Raw genomic sequence first — 27,399 nt, forward strand, 5'->3', positions numbered from 1 at the left:
CCTGGATCACTTGGCAATTTGAAATTTCAAGTGTGCTCTTCCCTTGAAAAGGTAGTATTGAGACAGAGACGAAGAGCTGGCTGGCGGCTGAAGAGGATTGGTAAGTATGGCTTGTTGGGTAATAGCGAGACTTAAAAGTTTGGAGAGAGGTAAAATTGTGGGGTAAACTATCTTCAAGTGTGTGTGTGCTCAAAAGCCAGGAAAGGTAAGTAATTTCTTTTAGGGTGTATGGGTGAGTATGCCTGCTTTAAAAAAAAAATAAAGACCAGAGAAATAGGTAATGTCTTCTCTACTGTCTGGGTGTGTGCCTGCAGCAAAACGTTGGCAGGTAGGATGTCTCGTCAAGCTGAGGGAGGGAGCGATGCATTCGCATTCTTTCAATCCGCACCAAACCGAAAAGGTAGCCTTGCCTCCATCTTGAAGGGAAGAAAACGGTGGGCGGGGCTGCAATACCACGCGCGGCCAGCGCGAGCTTGGCGCCTCCCGACACGTGACTGGAGGGCCGCTGCGTGGCGTAGGAAACTGCGTTCGGATGGCTACGCCCGTCCGAGCTGGGTAGCGGGGACGGTGACAGTTCACGGATTCCTGCCCCGGAGTAGTACAGGCTCGAGGTATCCTTGGGAGCAGGGGCCCGAGCAGTGCTGGAGCGGGAGGAAATTAAGTCACCGAAACTTTTTTTTTATTTTTTGAAATACTTCGGCTCTCGTAGTTCACCCAATGTGTCGCCATGGATGTGGCTAGTATCCTCGTTCTGCTTGGTGGCTGCGTGGTGCTCTATTTAACTGTGCAGCTCATTCGCTTCATCAGAGCTGATGCAGATCTGGCTTTGTTGTGGGCAGAATTGTTAGGACATAAACCAGGTAAAAGTAATTAAAAAAACTTACACCCGTGGTTTTGCGTCGCTGTTCATTTGCATTTTTTTTGTTTGTTTTTTTTATTGTGTGGCTATTCACAGAGTTGTTCAGAAAGTAAAAGGGGAAGCTAATGTTCATATATGCGCATATTTTTTCTGGATTTTTTTTTTTTTAAAGAAAAGCAGTATAGTTGGGTGGAGGTACCCAATTGTTGGTTAAATACTGGATCTTGGGTAGGAGCCGATATTTGCTTTGTATGTTTGTTTCACAGATATATATAGTCGGGACTCTTTTTTGCTTGACTTAGAAAGTACAAAGATTAAGAAAGAGATGATGGATGAAAATCTAGAGGAAGACTTTCAGTATTGCAGTACTCACTAACATTTTGAGCCTCCTTTGTACTCAAAATGACTAAAAATAAGTTTCGCTGTTTTCTCGTGTACCGACAGTGTAGCAGTACTTCTACTGAATGCCAAAGCTGACACAGACTGGATTATTTTATAGGGCTTGCTCTGAAAGATTTCGCAATAGCCACTCACTTCCGGTATTTGTTAAATCCTGCTGTCTTTCTCCTATTTCTCCTTTTCCTTTTTCAGTTTTGCACACAAGTACCCCCATTATAATGTAATTTCTTGTGTATTCAGGCAACTTCCTGCGCACCTCATTTTGCATTTAACTTGCAGTCTTCGCCAGTAGGCTATCGGTTCATACAATACTGTCGGGCAGTAGAAAATGCGGGAGAGCCGGTGCTCCGTGTTGAACGCCGGCTCTCCCGACGCGCGCCCAGGCACCTCTCCTGGGTTCGCGATTCCATATTTATAATGAGGTGGTGCGTTAATTTCTGATGAGTGCTATTGGTTTTCGGGGGGGGGGGGGGGGGGGGGGGGTGGCCAAGTGTTTTCGACTCGATATTACGCCTTACAGTATAAGGGGTAATAGATACGGGTTGGAAATGCGCAGCCAGTCGCGTGGTAAATGGTGCGCTTGGCAGAGCGCACCGAGCTGTATCTGTCTGTCAGAGAATAGAATTGTTTTGTGTTCCTAATGATATTCAAATTGATATTGTTTTCACTTTAAAACCATGTAACATAAGCACACATTTGTAACAGTATTAATAGCAACATGATCCTATTTAAATTTTATTATGGGCTTGTTACAAAACACTCTCCAGTCATAAGTCTCTGGATTGTTTAGTGTCTGGGTAAGCTATGGTCATCTCTTGCTTTTTTTAATTTTTCAATTCACTTCTAACAGAGCATCAGCTGCCTGGTAAAGTAGTCTGGGTGACAGGAGCCTCAAGTGGAATTGGAGAGGAGTTAGCATATCAACTAGCAAATCTAGGAGCCCTACTTGTTCTGTCAGCAAGAAGAAAAAATGAATTACAGAGAGTGAAAAAGAAATGTCTTGGTATGTAAAATTAGTCCAATCTCTATCTCTTTAGGTATCTCTGTTCGATTTATTGCTCAGTTTTAATTTCCTGTCTTTATTGCGGGAATCATTTATTTGCCAATTGTATGGAGATATATTGGGGACACAGGCCAATGCAATAAAATGTGTTAAGCTGAACGCACAGTTTTACCTGCACCACATGTACGTTTAAAAATGTGTGGTCAACTCAGTGTTATCCTTATTTGCATGGATTTTCCATGCAACATTAAGCATTCTATGTGACATTAAGCATTCTTTCCTAGTGCAGAGAGGTGTGCTAGCTAAGTGCTCATTTTCTTAACAGTAGAAACTTTTCTCCTGGACATAGGTGGAATAAAGTTTCTAATGCTGGATCCACTGCCAGGGATCCCCTCCCCAACCCGCGAGAACAAGTGGCAGCAGTTCAACAGAGCATTTTATTTTTTAAATCTAACCGTGGCTAGATAGCTGGATAAATTAGAAGCACAACAATATATGCCCCTAAATTAGATGTGCAATACAAGTTTCCTAGTGTGTAGACAGATGAACTCAGGACCAGTGGATTTATGTTCCCCTGCCAGGAGATGGAGCAAGCTGATGTCAAGTATATACAACCCTGCAGTGACCCCAGCCTGCCAGTATTTCTCCATCTCCAGCAGATGGGGGATGTGCATCTCCCTATGGGGATTGTTTTGAGCTTTTTGAAAGGAGAAATTTGAAACTCTAAATTCAGGAAAAGAAAGCCCCGCTCTCTTGTGGTGATCCCTAAAGGTCCCCCCTCCTCCAGTTGAGAATTCCTGAGGCGATTTCTGTGGTCCCTATGAGGTGTGCCTTGGCCAGTAGCTGGGTTTTCCGACAACGACTTAGCTGCTAGTTCAGCTGAATAGCAGCGGGTGCAGGAGGCTGAGAGCATTGATGGCAGATGCTCTCTCCCCCTGCAGCTGGAGACTGTCTCTGTACTCAGCTGGTAAGCATTGAACTCAGGTAAGTTTTACCTGAATCGGAGACAGGGGTTTCAGGAGTTCCTCCAGTCCCTGTTCTTGGCATGTCATGCCGACGTTCATTCCTGCTCCTGTTTGGAGTTGGGGGAACTGGACAGCCTGGACAGCCTGGCGAGTTGAGCGGCCCCCGGTGGGCTAGGCCCCACACTTTAGGCTTTTTTCTTGCACACTGCGTGGCAGGTCGCTGAAACCGTTTTCGTGCGCTCTTGGCATGTTCTGCCCTCTGTAGGCCGTTGGTGTGCGCAGTGTGTGAGCTCGGTTTTGGGCGCATTTCATTTTTGAGCGCAAGCTGTTCAGACGCACATTTACCACAGAGATGGTGCCAGTAAGCAAAAAGCCTAAGGGGCGGATTTTAAACCCCCTGCTCGCGTAAATCCGGCTGGATTTACGCGAGCAGGGCCCTCCTGTGCCGGCGCGCGCAGAGCCCCGGGACCCGCGTAAGTCCCAGGGTTTTTGAAAAGGGGCGTGTTGGGGGCGGGGCCTAATGACGTTTCGGGGCGTGGCACAGGCCCGGGGGGCGTGGTCGAGGCCTCCGGTCCAGCCCCCGGGTCAGATGATGGAGCAGCCTCGGAGGGAACGGAGGCAGGCTGTGCGGCTCAGCGCGTGCAGGCTGCCCAAAACCGGCAGCCTTGCGCGCGCCGATCCCGGATTTTATAGGATACGCGCAGCTACACGCGTATCTTATAAAATCCAGCGTACTTTTGTTTGCGCCTGGTTCGCCAACAAAAGTACGTGATCGCGTATTGTTTAAAGATCTACCTCTAAGTGTCTTCCTATTTGTGTTGCCTATCATATTAGGGCTTCTCAGCCTGACCTGGCTTCTAACCTGTGTCGGTTCTGCTTAGATGCTCAGGGAGAGTTTTCTTCCTCGGATTTTGCTAGGCCTGGCTCTTCCCATTCTGATGATGGGTTGGTCACGGCCTTGACTGGGGGGGGGGGCGCGCCAGATCTAAGTTCTCCATTCACTGGCTCCTCTGCTGGCGAGGGCAGTTCTGTGGGACCAGCTCCAGCTCCTTCTGGGCTTGGTCAGGACCTGACTGCTTTTCTTGGGTAGAATTTTTTCAAGCCTTTCTTCAGGCGCAGTCCTTTGCTTCCCCCATTTCCCGACCCTCAGCGGTGGTTTCTCCCTCTTCCAGTCCTATGCTTAAGCACTGGGGCTCGCCTCTGCTCCCTGCGGGTATTCCCGACGGGAATCTGGATGGCCCTGATGATGAGGTTGATCCTGATTCCCTGGAAGATGGGGAAATTCCTCCAGGGCTGGAACCGTATTGAACCATGTTTTGGTTCTTTCGTAGAGATGACCTGCTGACCCTGATTTCCAAGACCTTGAAACAGCTGGGTGTTCCTGGTTCGGATGCTATATCAGAGCCGAGGAAGAATCCCATTTTGGTTTCCCTAAGTAAAGCCTCTTGTTTTTTCCCGGTGATGGATGCCATCCAGGAATGATTGATCTGGAATGGGATGCCCCAGAGGCACATTTGAAAGGGGGTCGGACATTGGAAGGCCTGTACCCCCTGGATCAGACTACGAGAGAGCGTTTGCGTTTTCCAAAATTGGATGCTCTGGTATGTGCCGTGTCTAAGTGGACGACTATCCCTGTAGAGAGAAGCGGTTTTGAAGGATGTACATGATGGAAGGATTGAGGCTATTCTTAAGCAAGCCTTTGAGGCGGTGGCATTGAATTTACAGATTGCTTCCTGTTGCGCCCTAGTGGCAAGATCTCGTCTGTTTCTCTCTCAGGAGGTTGATGAGTCTGGAGGAAATTCCAGAGCGGTTATGGAGCCTGTTATGGAGCCTGCTGCCGCCTTTTTAGCAAACGCAGGCTGTGATTTGGTCCGGACCTCGGCCAGAAGAGTGGCTTTGGTGATAGCAGCCAGGTGTCAACTCTGGTTGCAAAATTGGTCAGCTGACACAGCTCCCAAAGCCAGTCTTACCAAGATGCCCTTTAAAGGCTTGCTCTTGTTTGGGAGTGAGTTGGAGAAACTGGCCGGTAAGCAGGGTGAGTCTCCCGTGCCTCAGTTGCTGGAGGATAAGGAATAGTTACCGTGCCCCTTTGGTATGAGGGGCCATTTCTGGAGTTCCAGGCATTTTCGTCCCTACAGAGGGACGGCCTTTAGCGGATCTGGCCTTTTGGTAGGTCTCAGTCCTTTTGTTCCCGGCAGCCCAAGAGAGGAGCAGGCTCGGGTGGTGGACCTTCCCGAGCTTCCCAGTGAAGGTTTTCCGACCCACCTTCCAGAACAGGAAATAGAGGGATGTCTCTTTTATTGGAGGTGGATCGAGATTACATCAGACCAGTGGGTCCTGGAGGTATTACACTTAGGGTATGCACTGGAATTTCGCAGTATTCCTTGGGATGTGTTCATGGTGTCACCTTGCCACTCCCCACAGAAGAAGCAGGCAGTGGAGTTCATGCTTCAACGACTCTTCAGATTGAGGGCTGTGGTTCTGGTTCCCATGTCTCAAAGTATGGGGCGGTATTCCATTTATTTTGTTGTGCCCAAGAAGGAGGGCGCCTTTCATGCCATCTTTGATCTCAAGAGGGTCAACCGTCACTGGAAGCTGACTCATTTTCAAATGGAAACCTTACGCTCTGTAATAATTGCAGTGCAGTCAGGGGAATTTCTGACCTCTTTGGATCTGCTTCATTTTCCCATCCAATTGGAACACCAACGCTTTCTACGTTTTGGGATGTTGGGGTGCCATTATCAGTTTCGGCCGCTGCTTTTTGTCTAGGCACCGCTCCCAGAATATTTTCCCAGATTATGGTGGTGGTAGGGGCGGCCTTGTGAAAAGTAGGAATCCTTTTGTATTCTTAATTTAAGAGCATATCTTTTCTTGTGCTCATAATCTAGGAATATACTGGAGAAATTACTTACCTGATAAGGAGGATCACATCACAGGACACTTTTTTTTTTTTTCCTGGATGTGCAGGCCCGGGAGGATGCAGCCTTTGCACATGAGGTGTTGACTGGACCACGGGCAGCCTCCCACCCTGTTGGGGAGTTGCTTTGGTACATCCCACTGGTCCTGAGTCCATCGGTCTAATGCTAGGAAATGGAGAAATTACCTGATAATTTCGTTTTCCTTAGTGTAGATAGATGGACTCAGCTTCCTGCCCTCTGCTGCCGCATGAGTGTGTCAATAGTCCTCCTGTGAGGATCTTGGTCCCAAGGGATTACTGGTAAGTGTTCATCCAGTCCCTAGCTTGGGATTCTTAGAATATCATATGAGTTCAGTGTTTATGGTTAGTTGAGTACAATTTTGTTTTTAATTCTTTTTTTGCTAGTATGTCCACGGTTACTTTTGAAGAGAATACTGGCAGGCTGGGGCCATTGCAGGGTTATATATACTGTGTCTCTCTCTGCTGTCAAGGAAGTATAAACCCACTAGTCCTGAGTCCATCTGTCTACACTAAGGAAAACGAAATTATCAGGTAAGTAATTTCTCCAGTATATTCCTAGATTATGAGCACAAGAAAAGATATGCTCTTAAATTAAGAATACAAAGATATTATGCTTCTAAATTAGGAGCCCAACAAAAGATGTTACTATAATCTGTCTCCTGTTCAGCCTCCACCTCTGTCTGAGTTTAACTCCATTGCATTAGCATGGCACAGCACTGGGAGTTAAAAAAAATAAATAAATAAAAGCTTTACTTGTGCATGAAAACTATGCACTGAAGTTCAGTGCACAGGCTCTTAATGCACAGGTTATTACATCTGCCTGACTGGGCGGAAACCGTACACAGTGACAGCTTTGGTACAAAGTTAAGCTACAAGAGCTTACAACTGAAAAACCAATGCATGTAATTTCACTTTAAATAAGATATTAAGATATCCTGGATTTTTTTGCATTATACATGTTTTATATTGTCGTCTTTATATTTTTGTATTTATTTTATTTATTTATTTTAAATACTTATATACTGCACCCTCCAAAGTTCGGGGCAGTTTACAATAAAAACAAACATAATAACATAAAATCTTATAAAAGGGAATTAGAGCAGAGAATGACGGGAAGAAAAAAAAAGTGCTACTTTTTCTTAAAAGGTTTAAGATTAGATGCAATTTATTTTTAAAGTACAGAGAGAACTTTTTTTTTTTTTTTTTTAACAGACATTCAGGACAGTCTTATCAAGAGTAGCGTAGAATGATCTTATTTTTTATGTACCTAGAAAATCAGGAGAAACTAATAAGCCTGCAAAATAGAATGTAAAATAACAAAAGTGTAGCCCTGGAGAGGGAGGCAGAATCGTTTTCTGAACTATTGTGCCTAGAGATGTAAAATTTCCAGAAATTTTGAAATGATGGGAAATTTTTTTTTTTTTTTCTGGGGAATAAAAACACATTTTTGGGAAAATTGAAATAAATGCAATGCTTATTTTTGTATAAAGTTTACTATTTTTAAGACACAAAACTATGTACAGCTCAGCACACAAGGAGGAACATCAATGATGATGATCCTCCTCCTCCTCCCCCATTGCACGGTCCCTCCCCTTTTTTCTCCCATGCCCCCCTATAACAAAATGTGACTAGCTTATAGGTCAAAATTCTAGCACTGGATATTTGCAATAACTGGTATATTTATGAAACTTGTATAAATGCCACAAGTTTTATATTTAAAATAGAAAATCACAAGTTTTATATTTAAAATAGAAAATCATGCACAAGATTCAAATAGGATATAAGTAATTATTAAGAAAAACACATCCAACAGATGTAACTTGCTTTTATTTGAATATTGGTATGCAGAAGTAGTGCTCTCAAAATATCAACACTGCAATCTCTGAAATTTGCAATAATTCTCCGTTTTCATGTGGTTTTTAAGACTGTTTAGCATGAAAAAGGAATTATCCTTACCTGTTCATTAGGCTTCCTGAAATTTCTCAGCAGGTTGGAGAGAAGCCAGAAAGGGACAGAAGATCCCCATCACATGACCCTGCAAACCTTTGGCTCCCCTGCATCCAGCATAGGAAATTTTGTTTTTCTGGGCTTTGTCTCAATTAAATGTTGACACAGGAACATTGTGTTTTTTTTGGTTTTTTTTTCAGCAGGATGTCAAATGAGGCTTGATTGTCTTAGTGGGATATTGCCTCCAGGGGTTGCATTCTCGTAATGCTCCCCGTTCCATGGGCAGGATCCCAGAGGCAGGCAGAGTTCAGGGGTCTCATGCATGGAAGAGAATGATGGTGCAGGGAAGAGGGCTTTAGATTTGTTACAACTAGACAACATTGATGCCTAGATCTGTAGGAGCGTCTGGTGTGCATAATCTTACAGTAGATTATCAGATTTAACCAAGAACCTTATGATACGAATTCATTAACATTAGGGAGCAGATACAGACACTTTGGCCTGGATTCTCTAAGGTCTGTGACCTTAGAGAATCCGGCAAGGGGGGGGGGGGGGGGCGAAGCTGCCGGCTTTCACGCCGAATAACTACAACATGAAAGGTGTAGTTATTTGGCGCGAAACTGGCGCCGATAAGGAATCTTACCTTTCGCCGCTAGCGCTGTGTCCACAGCGTCTGCCCTGGTGCCGCCCCCGACTCCTCCTCTTCCGGGGCCGACTCTGCCCCGAGCTAGCTATCGTGTGCGATTAGCGTTGGCGAATGACCCCCTTTTTGAGGTAGTCAATATATTAGCAGCAGCAGGTAAAACAAGGTTTAAAATGATACCGATATTTTTCTTTGGTTTTGATTAGTTTTACCATTTCAGTTTCACAGCATAAGACAGTGTAGCAAAAGAAGATAAGAATTTATAAGTGTTATCTCTAAACCCAACTTTGCACTTAGAATTACATAATTTCCAATTTAAATTAGCCAAGCTGAAATAATTAAGCCAGTGTTCTCACCCTACTAATTAATGCACAAGTCCAAGGTCACTCCTGTAACAGAATTCTGTCTCGACACCATGGGGTAATCCAGCAAAGCCCTATATGGTGAATGATAGTTAAAAACCCCAAAAAATCTCACAGATGTCTCCATGAGACATGATGGCAGAAAAAGGATAAGATTTACTAATTGGCCGAAAGTCTTTCAATGATGATGTCAAGAACAGCTGCTTCTCGTACTAACCACCTGAAACTCTGTTTTAGTTTGCAGGTTTACTGCAGTAGAGTTCTATAAGCAAAGCTCTCTTGGAAGAGCTTTGGAAAATCTGTGGATTTAAAGGCTTTTTTGGGTAATGTCTGTTTAGATAATGTCCATTATCTGGGTAACTGAGTCCTTTTTTCTCGGTCAAACCTCATTGAATATTCAGTTCCCTAAAGTTAAATCTTGTTCTTGATTGGATGTCGCCACCTCCTATGGACACAGAATTGGTGGAATGCAAATGATGTCGTCTGAGTACCGAGGCGTAGGAATATTCTCATAGGGGCTAACGAAGTTCAGAGAGTTAGCAAAACAGGTGCTAGACCAGTACCCATTTCATAGCTGGATATAAAGTGTTTACTAAGGACATGTTTCACAATTATGGTCCAAGGTTCTCCTCATTTGGGAGCTGATAACTCTCGGAAATGGAGAACAAATACAGTTCGTTCTGCTCTGTGTGAACAAGTCTCAAAGTTGCCAAAATCATCATCATCATGGCTGCAAATTCCATGTTTTTGTTGCTTTAAGCCAGCTCTGTTTACTTAATCTGTGTGCATAGCAGTTAGGGTTGCCAACTGACTGCAGAGTTTCAGGACAGATCGAGCCAGTCCTGGTTTTACTCCCCTGCATGCATATACGTTAGTCTTGCTTTTCTTAGGGAATGCAATAGGGAAATCATAAGTCCCCGCACGCAGAGGGGTAAAACCAGGACTAGATAAACCTGTCCCGAAAATCTGGAGCCAGTTGGCAATCCTAATAGCGGTAGGCCTCAAGTTAAAGATGCACATCCTGTTTAGGGTCACTGGCGTTTACCTACACACAGATCCTTTTCCTGAATGGTGACTCCTAATGTGGAATCTTGCTTTGTGAAGTTATAATTTAGGTTACTTTTGCCTAAGTACATCACTTTGCACTTGTCCACATTTATATTTCATTTTCCATTTGCTTATGTTTTGAATTTGCCTGGGCATGCAGTCTCCATTTTGTCTATACATATAATGGAATGGCACTTCCCATGTGGAAGGCAATTTGAATCTGTATAGGCTCAATAGAATTATGAGTAATCTTAATAAAAGTATCAGTAATAATCTCTGGGGAAATCTGATAAGTAGGGATCTGACCCCGCATAAGGTTATTGATACTATTGTCTAGCTCTCTAAACATGTCATTGGTAAGAGCTTGAATAGGTGCAAGGAATATACATTCTTCGTTGACCCCTTTAAGTACATTTAATTCATGTCCATGTTGGTCATTGGCTTGTGAATGTAAATTAACTACTGTGATAGTTTCCTTCAGTGTCTTGCCCTGGGCAGCTAACTTACTCTGGCGTAACTGAACTGAAATGCTACCAATATCAGCTTGTAACTCTCTAACACTATTCTGTAAATTTCTCACAGAAACAACATTTGCTATAGACATGATGGAACCAAATAAAAAAACAAAACCCAAACTGTGAAAAGAAGTGTTCCCCCAACAAATCCTGCAAATCTCTTGGATCTGTCTTGACCTTTCCTGACTGGCTGAATTATAATTTTCTCTGTCTCAGTGCATTTCACACATTTGCAGTAGTATAGTCCATGTGCGCCTGAAACCATTGTTGTGTACTGTACAATGTCATGTGAGAGAGATGAAAGTGTGTTTGAACCATATGGTGAGGATACAGTGATACATATATACTTTCTGGTAATCTGGGAGTGTCTTCTAGCACGATTCCTGAGGCAGGACCAGGTTCAGTCGTCTTGGCAACTTCAGCTCCCATCTGCAGCAACATCAGGACAGAACTTGCAGGGTTTCTTTCTCCATTTGTAAAAAGAAAACAACTATTCTGTCTCTTAGTTAGTAGTCGTCATTTTAAGAAGTGAATTTTGACTTTGGAATATGCTATAATGGGTCCATGTTAATCAACCTATAATGTCTAGGTTGATTAACATGGACCCATTTAAGAAGGTGTTCACCTTCAGTGTTTTCTTAATTTGGATAAAAGATGCTACAGGTGAAGTTTTGTCCACAACTGGAAATGGTCCTTTGCAGCTACGTAAAAATTCTTTCTTTTGCCTTATCCTTGCCAAAATTATAATAAAAACACTTTATCACCAATTTGGTAGCCTTTAGAGGTAGTCCTAACGTCAGGCTTTTCAACCTCTAGCAGCTTGTTTTAGGTTCTTTGGAGCAATGGTAATCTGCAGCTGTCAGGTGTGCAACATGTTCATGTGCATTTGTTGCACTTGCTAACTTAGCATCTTGCATTCCTGCAAAGAAAAACATAGTTAATTTTCTGTCATCATTTCACATAGTAACACTCATGTAGAGTAATGAGTGGCGGTTTTGGTAGCCATCAGGAGCTGTGGTACTTGTAGGACTTTGAAGTCCATTAAGCCACAGGCATAGACATCAGTAATAAGTCTTTTTGTACTAGTGTGAGGAGAATTCTGCTGTGCTACCTCAGCTTCATCTATCAGCTCTGTAGGCATTTGCTACAGAAAGCTGATTGTTTCAGTTCCTCTAACCCAGGGAAGGGTTGGTTCTGAGGAATCTCCATTTCGACCTCCATCTCTTCTGAGATATCTGTCACACCTGTAGCTGACGGCTTTGTAGGTGGAATCTGTTTTGTCAAGCACACTTGACAATAGCAGATAGAACTCATTTCTGGGTTTGTGACTGACAGGTGCAAATCTGTGCCAGATACTTCCATATAGGGTATAGCGCATACAGACAAACCTAACTCTTCAAAATGAGTTTTGGATACAGAGAAACCAAAGGGTCTAACATTTGTTGCCTTATTATAATTTGAACTTTAAGAATGTAATCTTGCACTTTTGCAGGCACACAAACATCAGTGGGACTTATTACCTCAAAAAATGTTCCACAATTTTGTCCTGACTTTAGTGACTTTATAAATGCCAGGGAAGCCCATGGGGGTTACCCCCTGTATGACTTGAAAGAATGCCATTAACTAAATCCACATAGGCTCCTAGTCTGTTAAGACAATCTGAGCCAAGTCACAGTGGTAAACTCAGATTTCTCAAAATAGAGAAAATTGTGTGCGGAAAATTTATCACCCAATTTTAATGTAATGTTACAAGTTCCAGCCATTAATTTGGTATCTTTATCAGGTCCATTTAACAGTGTCTAATGCTATTTTGCTCTTAAGCTGGCAGACGAAGGACTCACTAGTTAGTGAGTGGTCACTGTTCAGTAGCAGGCTGACTGGGTCCTAGCTGTGTGTACACCAGAATGTGTTTTCCCTCCCGGTACATGTCTGTGAGTTTTCTGGGGTGTGTCAGGTATGAGGCTTAGGTACTTTTAGCTGGCAGAAGCCTCATGTCTCTCCACCTTGGTTGCACTGTGCAGCTGGCTCATTCAGGAAGATTTTTCAGGCTTTCATCAGAAAAAATATCACATATTAGTTCTTTGTTTAAGATAACATTCTCACTTTCCTTTGCTTTCTCTCCAACTCCCTTGCAGTGGAGCTTTAGGACATTAGAATCAGCTGACCTCTGAAAATTAATTCTGATTGAGGTGTCTTTACATTCCACAGGACAAGAACATGTAATCTCTTCTCCCTCCCCGGCTAAACATGGGCATAAGTGATTGGGTGTCTGACCCGAGTCCAAATAACGTCTTGGACAATAGTCCATGATAGAAGAAAATCTTCTCAGAAGTTAATTTCCCAGTAAAAATTCGTCCCCTAAACTCTGGGTAATGATCACTGGGTGTTTCAATGTCATTTTTTCCAGAGGTTTTAATAAACTGTTTCCCATAACCTGTTAAGGACTGGTCACAGGGAGTTCACCTGCTGGCACCTACCACAGTATTCAATCTCTAAAAGAGGCTGTGGATAATCAATGTGACTTCTGAAGCTGAGTCCACAAGGGAATACACCCTGCAACTTAATGTCAGTAGTGTACTGCTGTCCCTTAAGCTGAAGACTACTGTGAAGGCTCACCGCCCGTGCTGCCCTGGGTGCCGCTCTGCTGCCTCCGGTTCAGGCCCCTCGCGAGTCCTGGACATCCCTGGAGTCCCTCAGTCTCACAGGACTCCCTGGGTTCAGGTCTCCGCTGGCCCTGGTTTTGCTGGGCTTCTGGGTTCTCTTTGTATGGCGTGGGGTTGAAGCAGTCCCCCAACCCCCAAAGATAACACAGAGAGAGAGATGTTCCTCAAAGCATTTTTATAAAGCAGAGTAGCTGAATCTGTTACATTGGCTCCGTCCCCTCAGGAGCTGAACAAATGACCCTGCCCCCGCTCTCCAGCAGTCTAACCCCTTAACACATGTGCTGGATATAAGGTACTGTTTGAGCCCCCCGGCTCTCCAGTTCACCCGCAAACACCCCTGCCCTAACTTCCCTTAGGGTACAGGTTATCCGTTTCCCTTTTCAGGCTAGGCTGTGCCCCTGAGACAGCTGGAGGATTCCTCTCCCCCAGAACCTACCTCCATTTCCTTCTCCCCTCTTGCTTCCTGGCACTGGCTTTTTCTGGCCACTGCCGCTACCTAGGCACGCCCTCTTCCTCTAGCTCCCCAGGCTCACCTGTGTGACTCATTAGTGTCAGAGTCTGACACCTGCTCACCTCCAGGCTCTCCCTACAGGTCAGGTGGTGGTTCTAGGAACCTGGGATTTGTAGTTCTCGCCTTCACCTGCTCCTCCTGCTGGCTGGCTCTAGTATTACTAGCCGCCATATGGTATCTTATCCATTCCTGCCTCTGGCAGCGCTGCACTACATCACACTACACAAGAAATATTTATGCTTTGTAATAGTGTCTGAGTCTGGGGGCAGTAATCTCACTCTGAGCTGTTTCACTTAAGATTGCTGAAACAGTTTAGGATCACCAGACTTGAGAAGATCCGGTGTACTGGTGCTGAATGCCTGTTAATGAGAGAAAAAAATCAGACATTTCTTATCAACATGAGATGAAGGGGGGGGTCTAGTGTTTCCTCCCTGGGACATACTAAGCCACTCATGGTCTGAGACACTTTGACAGGCCCTTCCTAGGATTCTTGTCAGCGGATGGGGCAGCAATTTCTGTGTCTAAAATCTGGCTGATAGCTTGGATTTCTCCCAGAAGTTCAAGATACCTGAGTATTTGGATGGTTCACGAGTACTAGACTGTAGAGTTATTAATAGCATTGACAATTTGCTTACCTTTAAATCTGCTTTTAGCAAAAATATTACATGGTATTTCATATGCAACTAACTTGGCACGTATGGAAGTAACATATATTGCCCGACGAATTCTGTTAGGATCTGTTCTAGAGAGTTCAGATTCTGCTGAGTACTTTCTCAAGAATCAGTCATAAATCTTTTTTTGCGAGAATCAGGATTTCTTTGTTCCTGAGCTCCCTCCTGTGATGAAGGCTGGTACACCTTATCGGGCTCTGGGTGAGCCCTTCTCCCCCTCGCTGCGCTTCTTTGGCAGAATGTCCAGATTTCTGGACCGGGAGGTCACCCTCCATCTTTGCAGCTTCTGAAAATTCCACACTGGACTTTAAATTGGAGGATCCAAAGCCACCCGATAATTCCAGTACCTCTGGAGAATTAACTTTCTGGTGAGCTCTCTCTCACCTTCAGTGTGCGAGGCTTGCTTGAAAGTATCAACTTCTGTTTGTATTGTTTTTAGATCTGAGGTTAAAGCAATCTGTGGCTGGTACTGATCTGGCCCTGCAGCACCTCTATTCTGTTTGCCTTTCCTTTCTGTCTGTGTTTCAGTAGAGAAATCAAAATGCCTTTGCTCCTATGCTTTTTGTGGCGCAGGATCCAAAGCCAGCTGACCAGTCCATTACCTTGGAAGAATTGGCTTGCTCTTTTCTGGGGGGGGGGGGGGTGTCATGCCTCAGTTTAGAATGAGATGGAAAATCTGCACTGGATTTGGCAGGTGAATTTTGCAAGCCCGTGGAGATTTCTCTTAACTCCGGACAACTGATTCTACATAGAGAATTCTCTGTCTCGCTCTTGGAATGCATTAGAACAGCGGTTCCCAAATGGTGCGGTGCCAAGCACCGGCAACTGTGTTATGCACTTCCTGCTCGCCTGCTGCTCTTCCCTCCCTCTCCTCCACTCAGTGAGAAGCACCCATTTCTTCGAGCACTGCTGCTGTTCCTGCCTGGGTTATCGGCACATACAAGCCCGGAGGGGCACGACAGCAGTGTTTGTGAAAGCGAGTGGTGCGGTTTAGCTAAGTGCTGGTGAGGTTCCCACCCCCCCACCGGCGGAACAAGGATGGCGCGATTTTGACGACTACCCGGCAGGTAGAGAATTCTGCGTGGGTGCGGCAGCGCGATTTCATGATGTACCAGGCCCCGTCGGCAAAAATGATAATGCTGTGCTGGCTGGGTTTTTCACCCTCTGTCTGCAGAGCAAAAGCTTGCCAGGAAAAAGAGGGAGTGGAGGAGGGCTGAGGGGAAGGGGTTGTGGATGAGGTGAGAGGGGATGGAATGAAAAGGAAAAGAGGATGTAAGTGGGAAGGGTAAGAAACTGTGGGTTAATGAGGGAAGGAAGGGGAAAGTGGCATCAGGCGAATCACTAACGGGTGTGCAATGAGAAGGCCAAGCCTCACCCATAGAAAAAGAACAACAGGGAACTGTAGGAGCACAGCCACTGACTGGGAGGCAAGGTCACACCAACGAAGACTTGGCTGGACCAAGCAGGCGAGGAAGGGTGGGGAGAGGTTGGGATGAGAGTGGAGGGGAAGAAAGGGATAGTGAGGTGGATGGGAGAGGAAAGGGGAGGGAAAGAAATGGATGGAGAGAAAGGGGAGAAGGATGAATGAAAGGGAAGGGATGGTGTCTCACACCTGGAGGGTGGAGGCAGTGATGATAGGGTTAGACCCAGAGGGGGCCATTGCAGCCGAAGAAAGGAAGGAGAGAGAGGCCTAGTAGCTGAAGAAATAAAGGTGAGAGAGAGAGGCCCTGCTAGAGCTGCTGGTGGCGGAGAAAGGAAAACCGGAGAGAGGTCTTGGCACGAGGAAGTGTGTTGTGTGCGAGAGTATGTGTAGCGGGATGCATGGGAAGTAAAGGCCATGCTGCATTGAAAAGCAGCAGCACAGGCCTGGAGTAAAATCTGAAACAGCTGGTGATCAGCAGGGGAGACAACAGTGTTGGCCCCCATGGTTAATGAGATTCTTCTTTCTTGGGCCGTGGGGGCTGGAGGAGGCTGCTGCAGCTACCATTTGTGCTCTGGGAGAGGGAGGGAGTGGGAGTGAGAGTTAGCCGGCCAGTGTATAAGTGAGAGAGCATGTGAGTGATTGAGAGCTTGTGTGTAAGTGAGAGAGAGCGCATTATGTGATTTGAGACTGGTCAGGAAGGTGATATGTATGTGTGTAAGTGAGAGAGAGAGCATTGTGTGATTTGAGACTGGTCAGGAAGGTGATATGTGTGTAAGTGAGAGAGAGAGCATTATGTGATTTGAGACTGGTCAGGAAGGTGATATGTATGTGTGTAAGTGAGAGAGAGAGCATTGTGTGATTTGAGACTGGTCAGGAAGGTGATATGTATGTGTGTAAGTGAGAGGGACTGGTCGGTGAGATGATTGCTCTGTGAGAGACAGAAACTGGTCCTGAGGGTGTGATTGGTTTGTGTGTGTGAGACAGAGAATGGTTGTGGTCCTTAAGGAAGAGGACTGTGCGGACAAAGCTTCAGCAGCCGCTGCTGCTTCTGGTGTGTGCAAGAGAGAGGATTAGGAGAGTTTCTGGAGAGGGTAATAAGTTAAGGTGGCTTTTTAAGTACATTTTCTTGATTGACTGCCATTTTAATTATTGGGTATTATGTGGTGTTTGCTGTTTTGAAATATTTTATTAGTATTTGGATAATTTTTAATAATTTTAAGAGTTTTGTTTTTTTTAAATTGCTTTTAATTGTTAGATTTTGTTCTGTTCCATCAGCTGTTTTGAAACATTTGTATAGTTTTATAATTATTTCTGTGTGGGGATCTATAGCAGCTTGGCTTGTTTGGTTTTCCTAACTGGAGGTGTATTGGTGTTTAGGGCCTGGTTTAATATTTGTAGGGTTGCTCCATTTGAATGCATGCCATAATGCAGGAGAAACTATGTGCGGAATAGTTTGTGTGCATTATTACACATCCTGGGAGTATGTAAGGTACTATATCTGTTTCCATTTTTCCAGGCTTGCACTGCATGCAGAGTGGCTTTTTTTTTTTTGGTTTCCATTCCAGTTTCTGTCTCAATTTGTGATCTTTCTGTACTTGGTGAAAGTCAGTTCTGTGTGTGAGAATGAGGTGATGTATTTAACTAGCACGACTAGTAAAATACCTCACCTTATTTATTTTGTTTTCTCAACAGGACATGTATTGGTGGTGAACTGCTGTCTATTTATAATAGGGCTATTGTGCCTGGTAATAGAGGAAATTTGTGTTGCTGTTATTGAGAGAATGCCATAATATCATTTATTTATTTTTTTTTTTTTACATGGTGAGTTGTACAGGGAATGTTCTAGTTCTGCTTTATACCCATTGCTGAGGAGCAGGGGAGGGGGGTTCCTGTGGATGCAAACCGTACATTACTGTCGTGTTTCAGTGTGTCACGCATGTGAGAACCATCTATCAGGTGAGTCCTGACAGAAAAAAGGTTGAGAACCACTGCACTAGAACATTTTCAGGCATAAATAGAAACTGCTTTTGGGCTGTGTCACTTTGCTTTACTTCAGCCAACGGTAAACACAAGTTTTCAATCTGTTTCTGAAGCAGACGTATATCATCCTGTTGCACTACTAAGCTCTCAGGTTTTGCAAGCTTGTTAATCAAAGTCTCAATCACTTCATCATTGACTCCACACTGTGGTGTCACTAAAGCAAGTTCATTTAAAATGATTTGTAACTCATATTCGAAATCCGTGGATTCCATGCTTTGTTTGCCAGGTAACAAATTTTGTATTAACATGGAGCTAATTCCAAAAACTATTTTTAGCATCAGTTATACGCAGATCATGAGAATATCTCTCTCTACCTAAGCTGAATGGCAAAGATCAAACATTAAAATTAGAAATGTTCTAATTAAAGTTAGCAAACTGTATTTAGACAGCTTTAAAGCTGTGCAAAGTTACTTCCATTTTGCACAGTTCAGGGAAAAGTAACCTTGTGTTAGACAGTTTTGTGTAAATCATAAATTACTTTCTTATCTGAAACTGCCAGTAATTTAGAGCAATGCTGATTAACCCGTTAGAGGCAAGGACAAAGGATTCCAACCGCACATTACTGCATAAGCATGAACTTATGCTTGATTAAAAACAGCCTCATGCAAGTGATCTGTATTAGGGATGTGAATCGTTTTAGGACGATTAAAATTATCGTCCGATAATTTTAATATCGTCTTAAACCGTTATGGAACACAATACAATACAGATTCTAACGATTTATCGTTATAAATCGTTAGAATCGTGAGCCGGCACACTAAAACCCCTAAAACCCACCCCGACCCTTTAAATTAAATCCCCCACCCTCCCGAACCCCCCCCAATAACTTAAATAACCTGCGGGTCCAGCGGCGGTCCGGAACGGCAGCGGTCCGGAACGGGCTCCTGCTCCTGAATCTTGTCGTCTTCAGCCGGCGCCATTTTCCAAAATGGCGCCGAAAAATGGCGGCGGCCATAGACGAAAAAGATTGGACGGCAGGAGGTCCTTCCGGACCCCCGCTGGACTTTTGGCAAGTCTCGTGGGGGTCAGGAGGCCCCCCACAAGCTGGCCAAAAGTTCCTGGAGGTCCAGCGGGGGTCAGGGAGCGATTTCCCGCCGCGAATCGTTTTCGTACGGAAAATGGCGCCGGCCATACGCGTATGGCCGGCGCCATTTTCCATACGGAAAATGGCGCCGGCAGGAGATCGACTGCAGGAGGTCGTTCAGCGAGGGTTCCGGCGCCTCGCTGAACGACCTCCTGCAGTCGATCTCCTGCCGGCGCCATTTTCCGTACGAAAACGATTCGCGGCGGGAAATCGCTCCCTGACCCCCGCTGGACCTCCAGGAACTTTTGGCCAGCTTGTGGGGGGCCTCCTGACCCCCACGAGACTTGCCAAAAGTCCAGCGGGGGTCCGGAAGGACCTCCTGCCGTCCAATCTTTTTCGTCTATGGCCGCCGCCATTTTTCGGCGCCATTTTGGAAAATGGCGCCGGCTGAAGACGACAAGATTCAGGAGCAGGAGCCCGTTCCGGACCGCTGCCGTTCCGGACCGCCGCTGGACCCGCAGGTTATTTAAGTTATTTGGGGGGGGTTCGGGAGGGTGGGGGATTTAATTTAAAGGGTCGGGGGTGGGTTTTAGGGGGTTTTAATGTGCCGATTTTTCGATTTTTCGATTTTTAACGATTTTTAACGATTTTTCACGATATTTTACCCCCCCAAACGGCAACAATACGATTCCCTCCCCCTCCCAGCCGAAATCGATCGTTAAGACGATCGAGGACACGATTCACATCCCTAATCTGTATATATCTAATATCTCGATGGAACACTCCAGCTGTAAGAGTATCTCGCATGGAACGTCCAACTCTGTAGGAGAATCTGGTGTGGATAACCTTACAGTTGATTATCAAATTTAACCAGTAACCTTTATGAATTCATTAACAGGGAGCAGATACAGACACTTTTTTTTTTTTTCTGAGAATCAGTTTATAAGCAGCAAGAAGTAAAACAAGGTTTAAAACGGTACAGATATTTCTTTCTTTGGTTTAGTTTGTTACAGTTTTTCACAGTACAAGGCAGTGTAGTAAAAGATAATCAGAACTTATCAGCATTATCTCTAAGCTGAACTTTGGGCTTAGAATTAAGCAATTGCCAATCTAAATGAACCCAGCCGGAAGCTAATTAAGCCCATGTTATCTCACTCTCCTAGGTACTGCACAAGTCCAGAGTCACTTCTGTAACAGGACCCGGTCTCGACACCATGGGGTAATCTAGCAAAGCCCTTATGGTAGATGACAAAACCCAAAATGTCGCACAGACGACTCTGAGATATGATGGCAGAAAAAGGATAAGATTTACTAATTGGCAAAAAAGTCTTTCAGGGGATGTTGGCAAGCCCAGCTGCTTCTCGATTACGGATCAGACTGTCCTGAGTACCGTACCTGAAACTCAGTTTTAGTTTGCAGATTTACTGCAATAGATTACTGTAAGCAAAGCTCTCTTATCAGAGCTTTGGGGAATCTGTGGAAAAAACCATGAGGAAAAGCCCTTAACAAAACTCTTTTGGGTAATGTCCTTTCAGATTTGGTCTGTCATCTGGGTAACAGGTTTGTCTCGGAGAAAAGAGACTAATTAAATATTCTGTTCTGTAAGGTCAGATATTGATTTGATTAGATTTTGCCACCTTCTATAGACACAGGATTGATCTGTAGGGTGTGGCATCTATAGGAGGATGTCGTCAGAGTACAGCTGCATAGGAATATTCTCATACGGGTTAATGAAGGTCAGAGAGTTCGTTGGCAAAACAGGGTGCTAGAACAATGCCCATTTCATAGCTGGATCCAAAGTAATCACCGATGTCATGTTTCATAGTTCTGGTCCAAGGTTCTCCTCTCATTTGGGAGGTGATGACAACTCTGATATGGAGAACAAATACAGTCTTTCTTTCTCCTGTGTGTAAGAAAAACTCACATAAAGTTGTCAAAATCATCACATGGCTGCAAACTCCATGTCTTGTGATGTTTTAGGCCTGTACTTTTTACTCAGTCTGTGTGCATAGCAGTAGGCTTCAAGTTCATGATACATGTTTAGGGTCAGTGGTGTTTACCCCACAGATCCTTTTCCTGAATAGTGACTCCTGATGTAGAACCTTGCATCGTGTAGCTATAATTTGGGTTATTCTTCCCTAAGTGCATCACTTTGCACTTGTCCACATTGAATTTCATGTGCCATTTGGATGCCCAGTCTCCCAGTTTTGCAGGGTCCCTTTGCAGTTTCTCACAATGGTCTTGTGATTTAACAACGTGTGATGTGCCTGTCAGAATTTTATCTGCTGAGGTTTAGAACCTTTTTATAGTGGGGCAGGTGAAGAAAAATTTACAGTTGTTGAGATCTGATATAATCAGACCCTGGAGTATTGTGCTGAATTTGAAAGAATCAAGATAATGGTTTAATTTTCCTCAAATTCTGTAATTTAGAAAAGGATCGCCGGACTACAGATTTCACAGGAGATTGCATTGGTAATAGGAACAGTGGATAATGGACACTGGCTTAACCTAATAATTTCTGTTTTTGAAATTGACTGACTCAAAAAAAAAAAAAAATCTGTTAAATTCATTGCTTTACGGCATTAAAATAACACCACCATTGGTTTGATTTCAGTTTAACATCAGCTGAAACTGGGAAGAAAAACGGGATGATGTCCATGTATAAACGATAAGCTCCAAACCAGATAGTAATTTAGAGATTGGCCTTAAATATATGTTAAACATAGTGGCTGCTGCTGCTGATCCTTGTGGGAGCCCAGTAGAAAGGGAGGTACCAAGCAGACACTTTATCCCTAAAAAGAAACTAGTTGACTGTGGTCTAGCAAATATGAATGGAACTAGGCAAGAACCAATCCCAATATACTGATTTCCTTTAATCGATTAATCATGATGTTATGATCGATGGTATCCAGAAGCTGCTGATGACGGTGTTTTCCATAGATGGCAGAATGAATTAGCCATGTTAAATACTGCCTGCCCCCCTGGAGAGTTGACTACCTAGCTAGATTAAACTCTATTATCGCCTGAGGAGGCTCACAAGGCAACCCCCCCCCTCCCCCGGAAATAGTTCCTGGCATCATCGTGTCATGGAAAAATATGTTGAATCCTTGGCTCGGTATGTGGCAGCAGTCAAAAAAAAAAGTAAACAGAATATTAGCAATTAGGGAATGGAGAATATCATAATACTTCTGTATCACTCTGTGGCGCAACTGCATCTAGAGCAGAGCTTCCCAAACCTGTCCTGAGGACCCCCACGGCCAGTCAGGTTTTCAGGAGATCCACAATGAACATGCATGAGATAAATTTGCATCATATGGAGACTCTGTATATGCAGATTTTTCTCGTGCATGTTCATTGTGGATATCTTGAAAACCTGACTGGCTGTGAGGGGTCCCCAGGCCAGGTTTGGGAAGCCCTGATCTAGAGTACTGTGTACAGTTCTGAATACTGCATCTCAAAGATATACTGGAACTAGAAAAGATGCAAAGAAGGGCAACCAAATTGATAAAGTGGATGAAAAGGCTAAAAGGTTAGGCCTCTTCAGCTTGAAGAAAAGATTTCTAAGGGGAGATATGATAGTCTATAAAACCATGAATTAAGTGGAACAGGTAAATGCAAATCATTCATTTATTTTTTGAAAAAAAATAGGATACTCCATGAAGTTACTAAATAGCACATTTAAAACAAATTGGAGAAAATATTTGTTTCACTGAACATACAATAAAGCTCTGGAATTCATTGCTGGAGGATGTGATAAAGAGAGTTAGCATAGCTGGGATTAAAAAAAAAAGATTTGGGAAAAGTTCCTGGAAGAAAGTTCCATAAACTGTTATTAATTAGGTAGATTTGGGGAAAGCCACTGCTTATCCATGGGCATAAGCAACATGGAATATGACAACTGTTTGAGATCCTGCCAGGCACTTGTGACTTGGATTGCCCACTGTTGGAACAGGATACTGGGCTCGATGGACTCATGAAGTAGAAATAAAGGAAAGGAAAAACCGCAAGAAATGATTCAGTCCCTGTGTCTGTCAGAAGAATCTAGAAATTGTCAAGCCGCAAAGAAACTTTTCTGTTCTGCATTTGACCATCAGCAAAATTACCTGAATCCTCTTTATGAACATTTGAATACAGTTTGCTGCTTGCCACTTGATGTATTATAATAGTGAGATATAGGGACAGTTTTTTGTACATTGTTTTATATTATGATGTGAGTGATAGTGAATGATATTTTTTTTTCCTTGTATAGTTTGCTTTGCGAAATTGTGAATGTTTAAATCCCATGTAGTAGAATGTGCTTTATGGGTACTTATTGATAGATAAAAATCAGTTTTTATTTTTGAGAAATGAGGTTATAAAGTATTTCATCTATGGTATATCTGTCTAATCAAATCATATAGAGGTATAGGGTATTTTGAATCTGCTGTTCTACACAAGACCATTATAAATATCCTATTTCTTATCTTGGGACATTTAGGAAAGACAGTCTCAAGCAGAGGAAAAAAACCTATATTAAAAAAAATTTGAAACCACATTATTGGCTAATGTTGCCAACCAGTGCTCTCCTAAACAACTTTGCAACTTGGGTATGTGGTCCCTAACAGAATAAAGTGATAGTAGGCCCTGTGTCATTCCAAAATGTTAATTATACAAAATTTAATTGCAGGTCAGACGCACAGTCGGTTGCTTGCATAAGAAAGATATAAAGAGCAGTACAGTAGTAGTGTGGGGAAACTTCCGAAATAGTGATGTGCTCAGAAAATCTCCTCTGCTTGTCAGTCATTCATTTCTCCAGCCCCCTCACTGTTGCTGTTTCTGAACAGAAACACAGGGTATCCAGGAGAGTGGCGCCTCGATAAAGGAATATTTGTGATGTAGCAATTGATCCTTGCACAGGCTATAGTTGAACTTGCCAGACGAAGAGACGCAAGGTGCCTACCGGAAAGGCCCACCTGTCCTATGCGCAGGCCCTTTAACAGTACATGTCTCATGGTAATCTTGTTGAACTTTTTTTTTTTTTTTTTTTTCCTAGTTGGGAAATCACCCAGACGTAAATAAATTCCTTGGAATGTACTATCAAAGATAAGGCCTATTTTTAAATGTCCTATGGCTCTCTTGGATTTGAATTTAGTGTTGGAAACCCTAATGAATTCTGCTTTTGAGTTCCTGGAAAAGGTTTTTCTTAAGCTGCTCAGACTATAAAACTGTTTTCCTAGTTACTTTGCTATATAAGGGTGGGAGAATTATAGACCTTATTATACCAAGAGCTGCTGTTAGTTTATTACCAGAATAAGGCAGTATTATACTGGAGCTGAATGTAACTGGCCGTGAGCTAAATACAAAATAAAACGCAATCATTCAATTTGTTCCTAAATTTGCATTATCTTTGCAACAAAAGTTTGTCGTCTCCCTCCTCCCGCCCCCCACCCCCAAACTTCTAATGAGAGGAAAGAAATTTCATCCCTTAAGCATTGCAAGAATTTTCAAGATCTGTGTAAACAGGACAGAGTTTGGTCTACATTTTTGTATGCTTGACTGAAGTAATGGTTACTGATGTTTAAATCTTTCATCTCCAAACGAACTGGAGTGCATCACCTTGCTAATAGAGTTCTTGTCTCTCATATTATTAGAGCTCACTCGACTGGGGCTTCGACCAGCGTGAGCAAAAAAGTCACAAACTCTTTATCTGAGATCTGTAGACTGGCAACTGCTTGTTTTTGCATACATGTTTAAAACATTATAGATCTGGTATACTTCTGATGTTTTTGTCTTTTAGGCCTGGATTTTCCATTCTCTGAGAGAATGGTGAATCGTGGGGGGTGGGCCTTTGAAAGCCGGCAGTGGTCGCACCACCGCAGTGTTATCGCTGCCGGCTTTTGCATTCAATAGCGCCACCGTGAAAGGTGGTGCTATTGGACGTGCTACTGGCGGCGATGACGTGATTTACCATACCGCCGCGTCCGCCTCCTCGTCGCCCTGACTCCATCCCCGCTTGCTATCGCATGCGAAAAGGGACATTTCGTGTGCGATACGGATGGAAAATAACCCTCTTAGGAAAAATTTGTCAGCTTATTAGCAGGCCTCTCCGCCAGTTTGCTGTCCTTGCTATTGCTGTGTGCTGCTATTGGTGCAGTGTCTGAAAAGGGAAACGTCCTTACCTGTTAATTAGCCTTGTTGGTGAAACAGCTTGATAGGGAGAGGTGTGTGCTTTGATTCACGATTACAATATGTGATGAATAAATCATTGGTGTAGCACTAAAAACATCAGGATCCACACGTAAACAAGAGGATTTAGTCAATTAGGTAAGATTGAAAAGCAATTCCATTTTATTATAGCCAGTATCAAGAAGAGCCGATTTCAGTTCCCTGACACGAACTGTGTTTCGCCACTCCGGCTGCGTAGGGAAGGACAGAAGTCCAAAACTATGAACAAATAGAGACGGGGTAAGAGAGGGATCCAAGACAAACCAAACAGGCTACAAGATGCCAGTACAATATACAAACTTGCCCAATCAAGGCCAGTGTAAAGGAAACTGTATCCAACAAATCGGGATCTCCACACTCTGAAAACAGGGCAAAGGGGGAAAAAAGGAAAGAAGGTTAAAGAAGGAAAAAGCTATAAGCAGCACAAGGAAGCAAAAGCTATAGAGAAATACAGAAAAACCAAAAGCTTAGAGCTTTTTTTTTTCCCTTTTTACAATCTTTCTTTTTTTCCCTCTTTCCTTTTTCCCTGTTTTCAGAGTTTGGAGACACCGATTTGTTGGATAGACTGTTTCCTTTACACTGTCATTGATTGGGTTAGTTTGTATACATCCCAAACAACAACTGTGTTTAGCACAGAAATTCCACAGAACTGTGCTACAGTCTCTCCATGATGACATGGGCATATGGGAGCAGAGAGGGTCCTACAACTGGTGAGGGACAGGTTCTGCTGTATAAAAAGACCCTACCGCACAGAGCAGCAAAGATGGTAAACCTTACTCACCAAGGCCTTGTGGACTTGGTGTATATAGACTTCTTGACTTTAGAAATGGACTCCTAGCATAAAGAGAACATTCTGGTTATGACAGACCGTTGAAACCAGCTATGCACAGGCATACCCCACCAAGGACCAGAGAGCGGAAGACTGTTGCCCAAGTACTATGGGAGAAATTCTTTGTACTGTGGACTCCCAGCCTAGATATACTCTGACCAGGGAAAGGATTTTGAAAGCAGACTCATTAAAGAGATATTGCAGGTGGCTAGGTTTAGGAAAGCACACACCTCTCCCTATCATCCACAGGGAGACTCCCAGCCTGAGAGGTTTAACAGGACATTCCTAAACATGTTGGGGACATTTTAAGCTAGCTCAAGAGGAACTGGAGCCAGTATTTGGTGCATGCTTACAACTGCACATATAATGATGCTACAGGGATTTCACCCTATTTTCTGATGTTTGGGCGAGAAGCCTGGTTGCCAATTGATCTGTGTTTTGGGGTTTCAATAGATGGGTTATTGTCTCAGACTTTTCAAAGCTATGTGAAGAGGCTAAAAGAAGAGTTGGGGGCAGCCTATCGTTTGGCTGCGGAGTCTGCCTACAAACTGAGCCAGTGAAACAAGCATCAATATGACCAGAAGATGAGGCAGAATAACTTGAACGCAGGGGACAGAGTACTCTTAGAGAACTGGGCGCTGACTGGGAGTCACAAAATTGCTAATAGGTGGAGGTCTACCCCTTATGTTGAGGAAAAACTGAACAACCTGCCTGTTTACCGGGTAAGGCCAAGAGAGAGAGAGGGAAAGGAGCATGCTACCCTTTAAGTGAACTGCAGCAGAGAAAACAGAGGACAATGCAACTATGTAACATGATCTACCAGCCCAGGAAATCCAGAATGACATTGAAAAGGTTGCCAGACCCCTTACTGTGATGGTGCTTAAATGACCATTGAATAGATGAGTCAGAGACTCAGGTAGGGGAATTTGCAAGTTACAGTCCCCTGGACTACTGTTGGTAACTTGCAGTGAAATATCACTTTAAATCATACAGAACTAAGACTGGAAAAGTCCTACATTGGAGAATTCTGAATGAGAGCGGGATTTATATGAGAAAGATACTGAAAAAGCACTCCTAGGAAACATTCTTACCCTGATTATAATAAGGGGAGTCAGACCTTTGGGGTACCCAGTTCTCAGACAAAAAAAAGCCAGGCAGTATGGAAGGATCTGCACATATTCTTTTTCCATGGCCCTGCCTGGGTCTTGGCCTTTTGGGTGAGAGAAGGTGACCTATCTAGGCTGGGTAACAGCGACTGATTGACCATGAGTTTAGTGGAGCTAAAATCACTGAAAGCTGAGACTGTGGAGTTTCCCGCTGCCAGATAGATGGCTAAATTGGTATTTATCCAGCTAA

At 43.8% G+C, this 27,399-nt stretch overlaps 1 protein-coding gene across 2 annotated transcripts in view; it reads left to right on the forward strand.

Moving 5' to 3' along the window:
- Positions 1-502: 502 nt before the first annotated feature.
- The window catches only part of DHRS7 (dehydrogenase/reductase 7), a 66,241-nt gene continuing 39,344 nt past the window's right edge, over positions 503-27,399 (forward strand). Inside the window, exons 1-2 of one of the 2 annotated variants that reach the window (XR_003856251.1) lie at positions 503-860; positions 2,109-2,261. Coding sequence is in view for 1 of the 2 variants with exons in the window: in XM_029598181.1 (XP_029454041.1) it covers positions 728-860; positions 2,109-2,261 (286 nt within the window). In the remaining variant the exon portion in view is untranslated. The remainder of the gene's footprint in view (positions 861-2,108; positions 2,262-27,399) is intronic. The other variant, XM_029598181.1, reaches the window with a different exon arrangement.

The sequence above is a fragment of the Rhinatrema bivittatum genome, chromosome 4 (genome assembly GCF_901001135.1).
Source record: "Rhinatrema bivittatum chromosome 4, aRhiBiv1.1, whole genome shotgun sequence".
Taxonomy (NCBI): Eukaryota; Metazoa; Chordata; class Amphibia; order Gymnophiona; family Rhinatrematidae; genus Rhinatrema; species Rhinatrema bivittatum.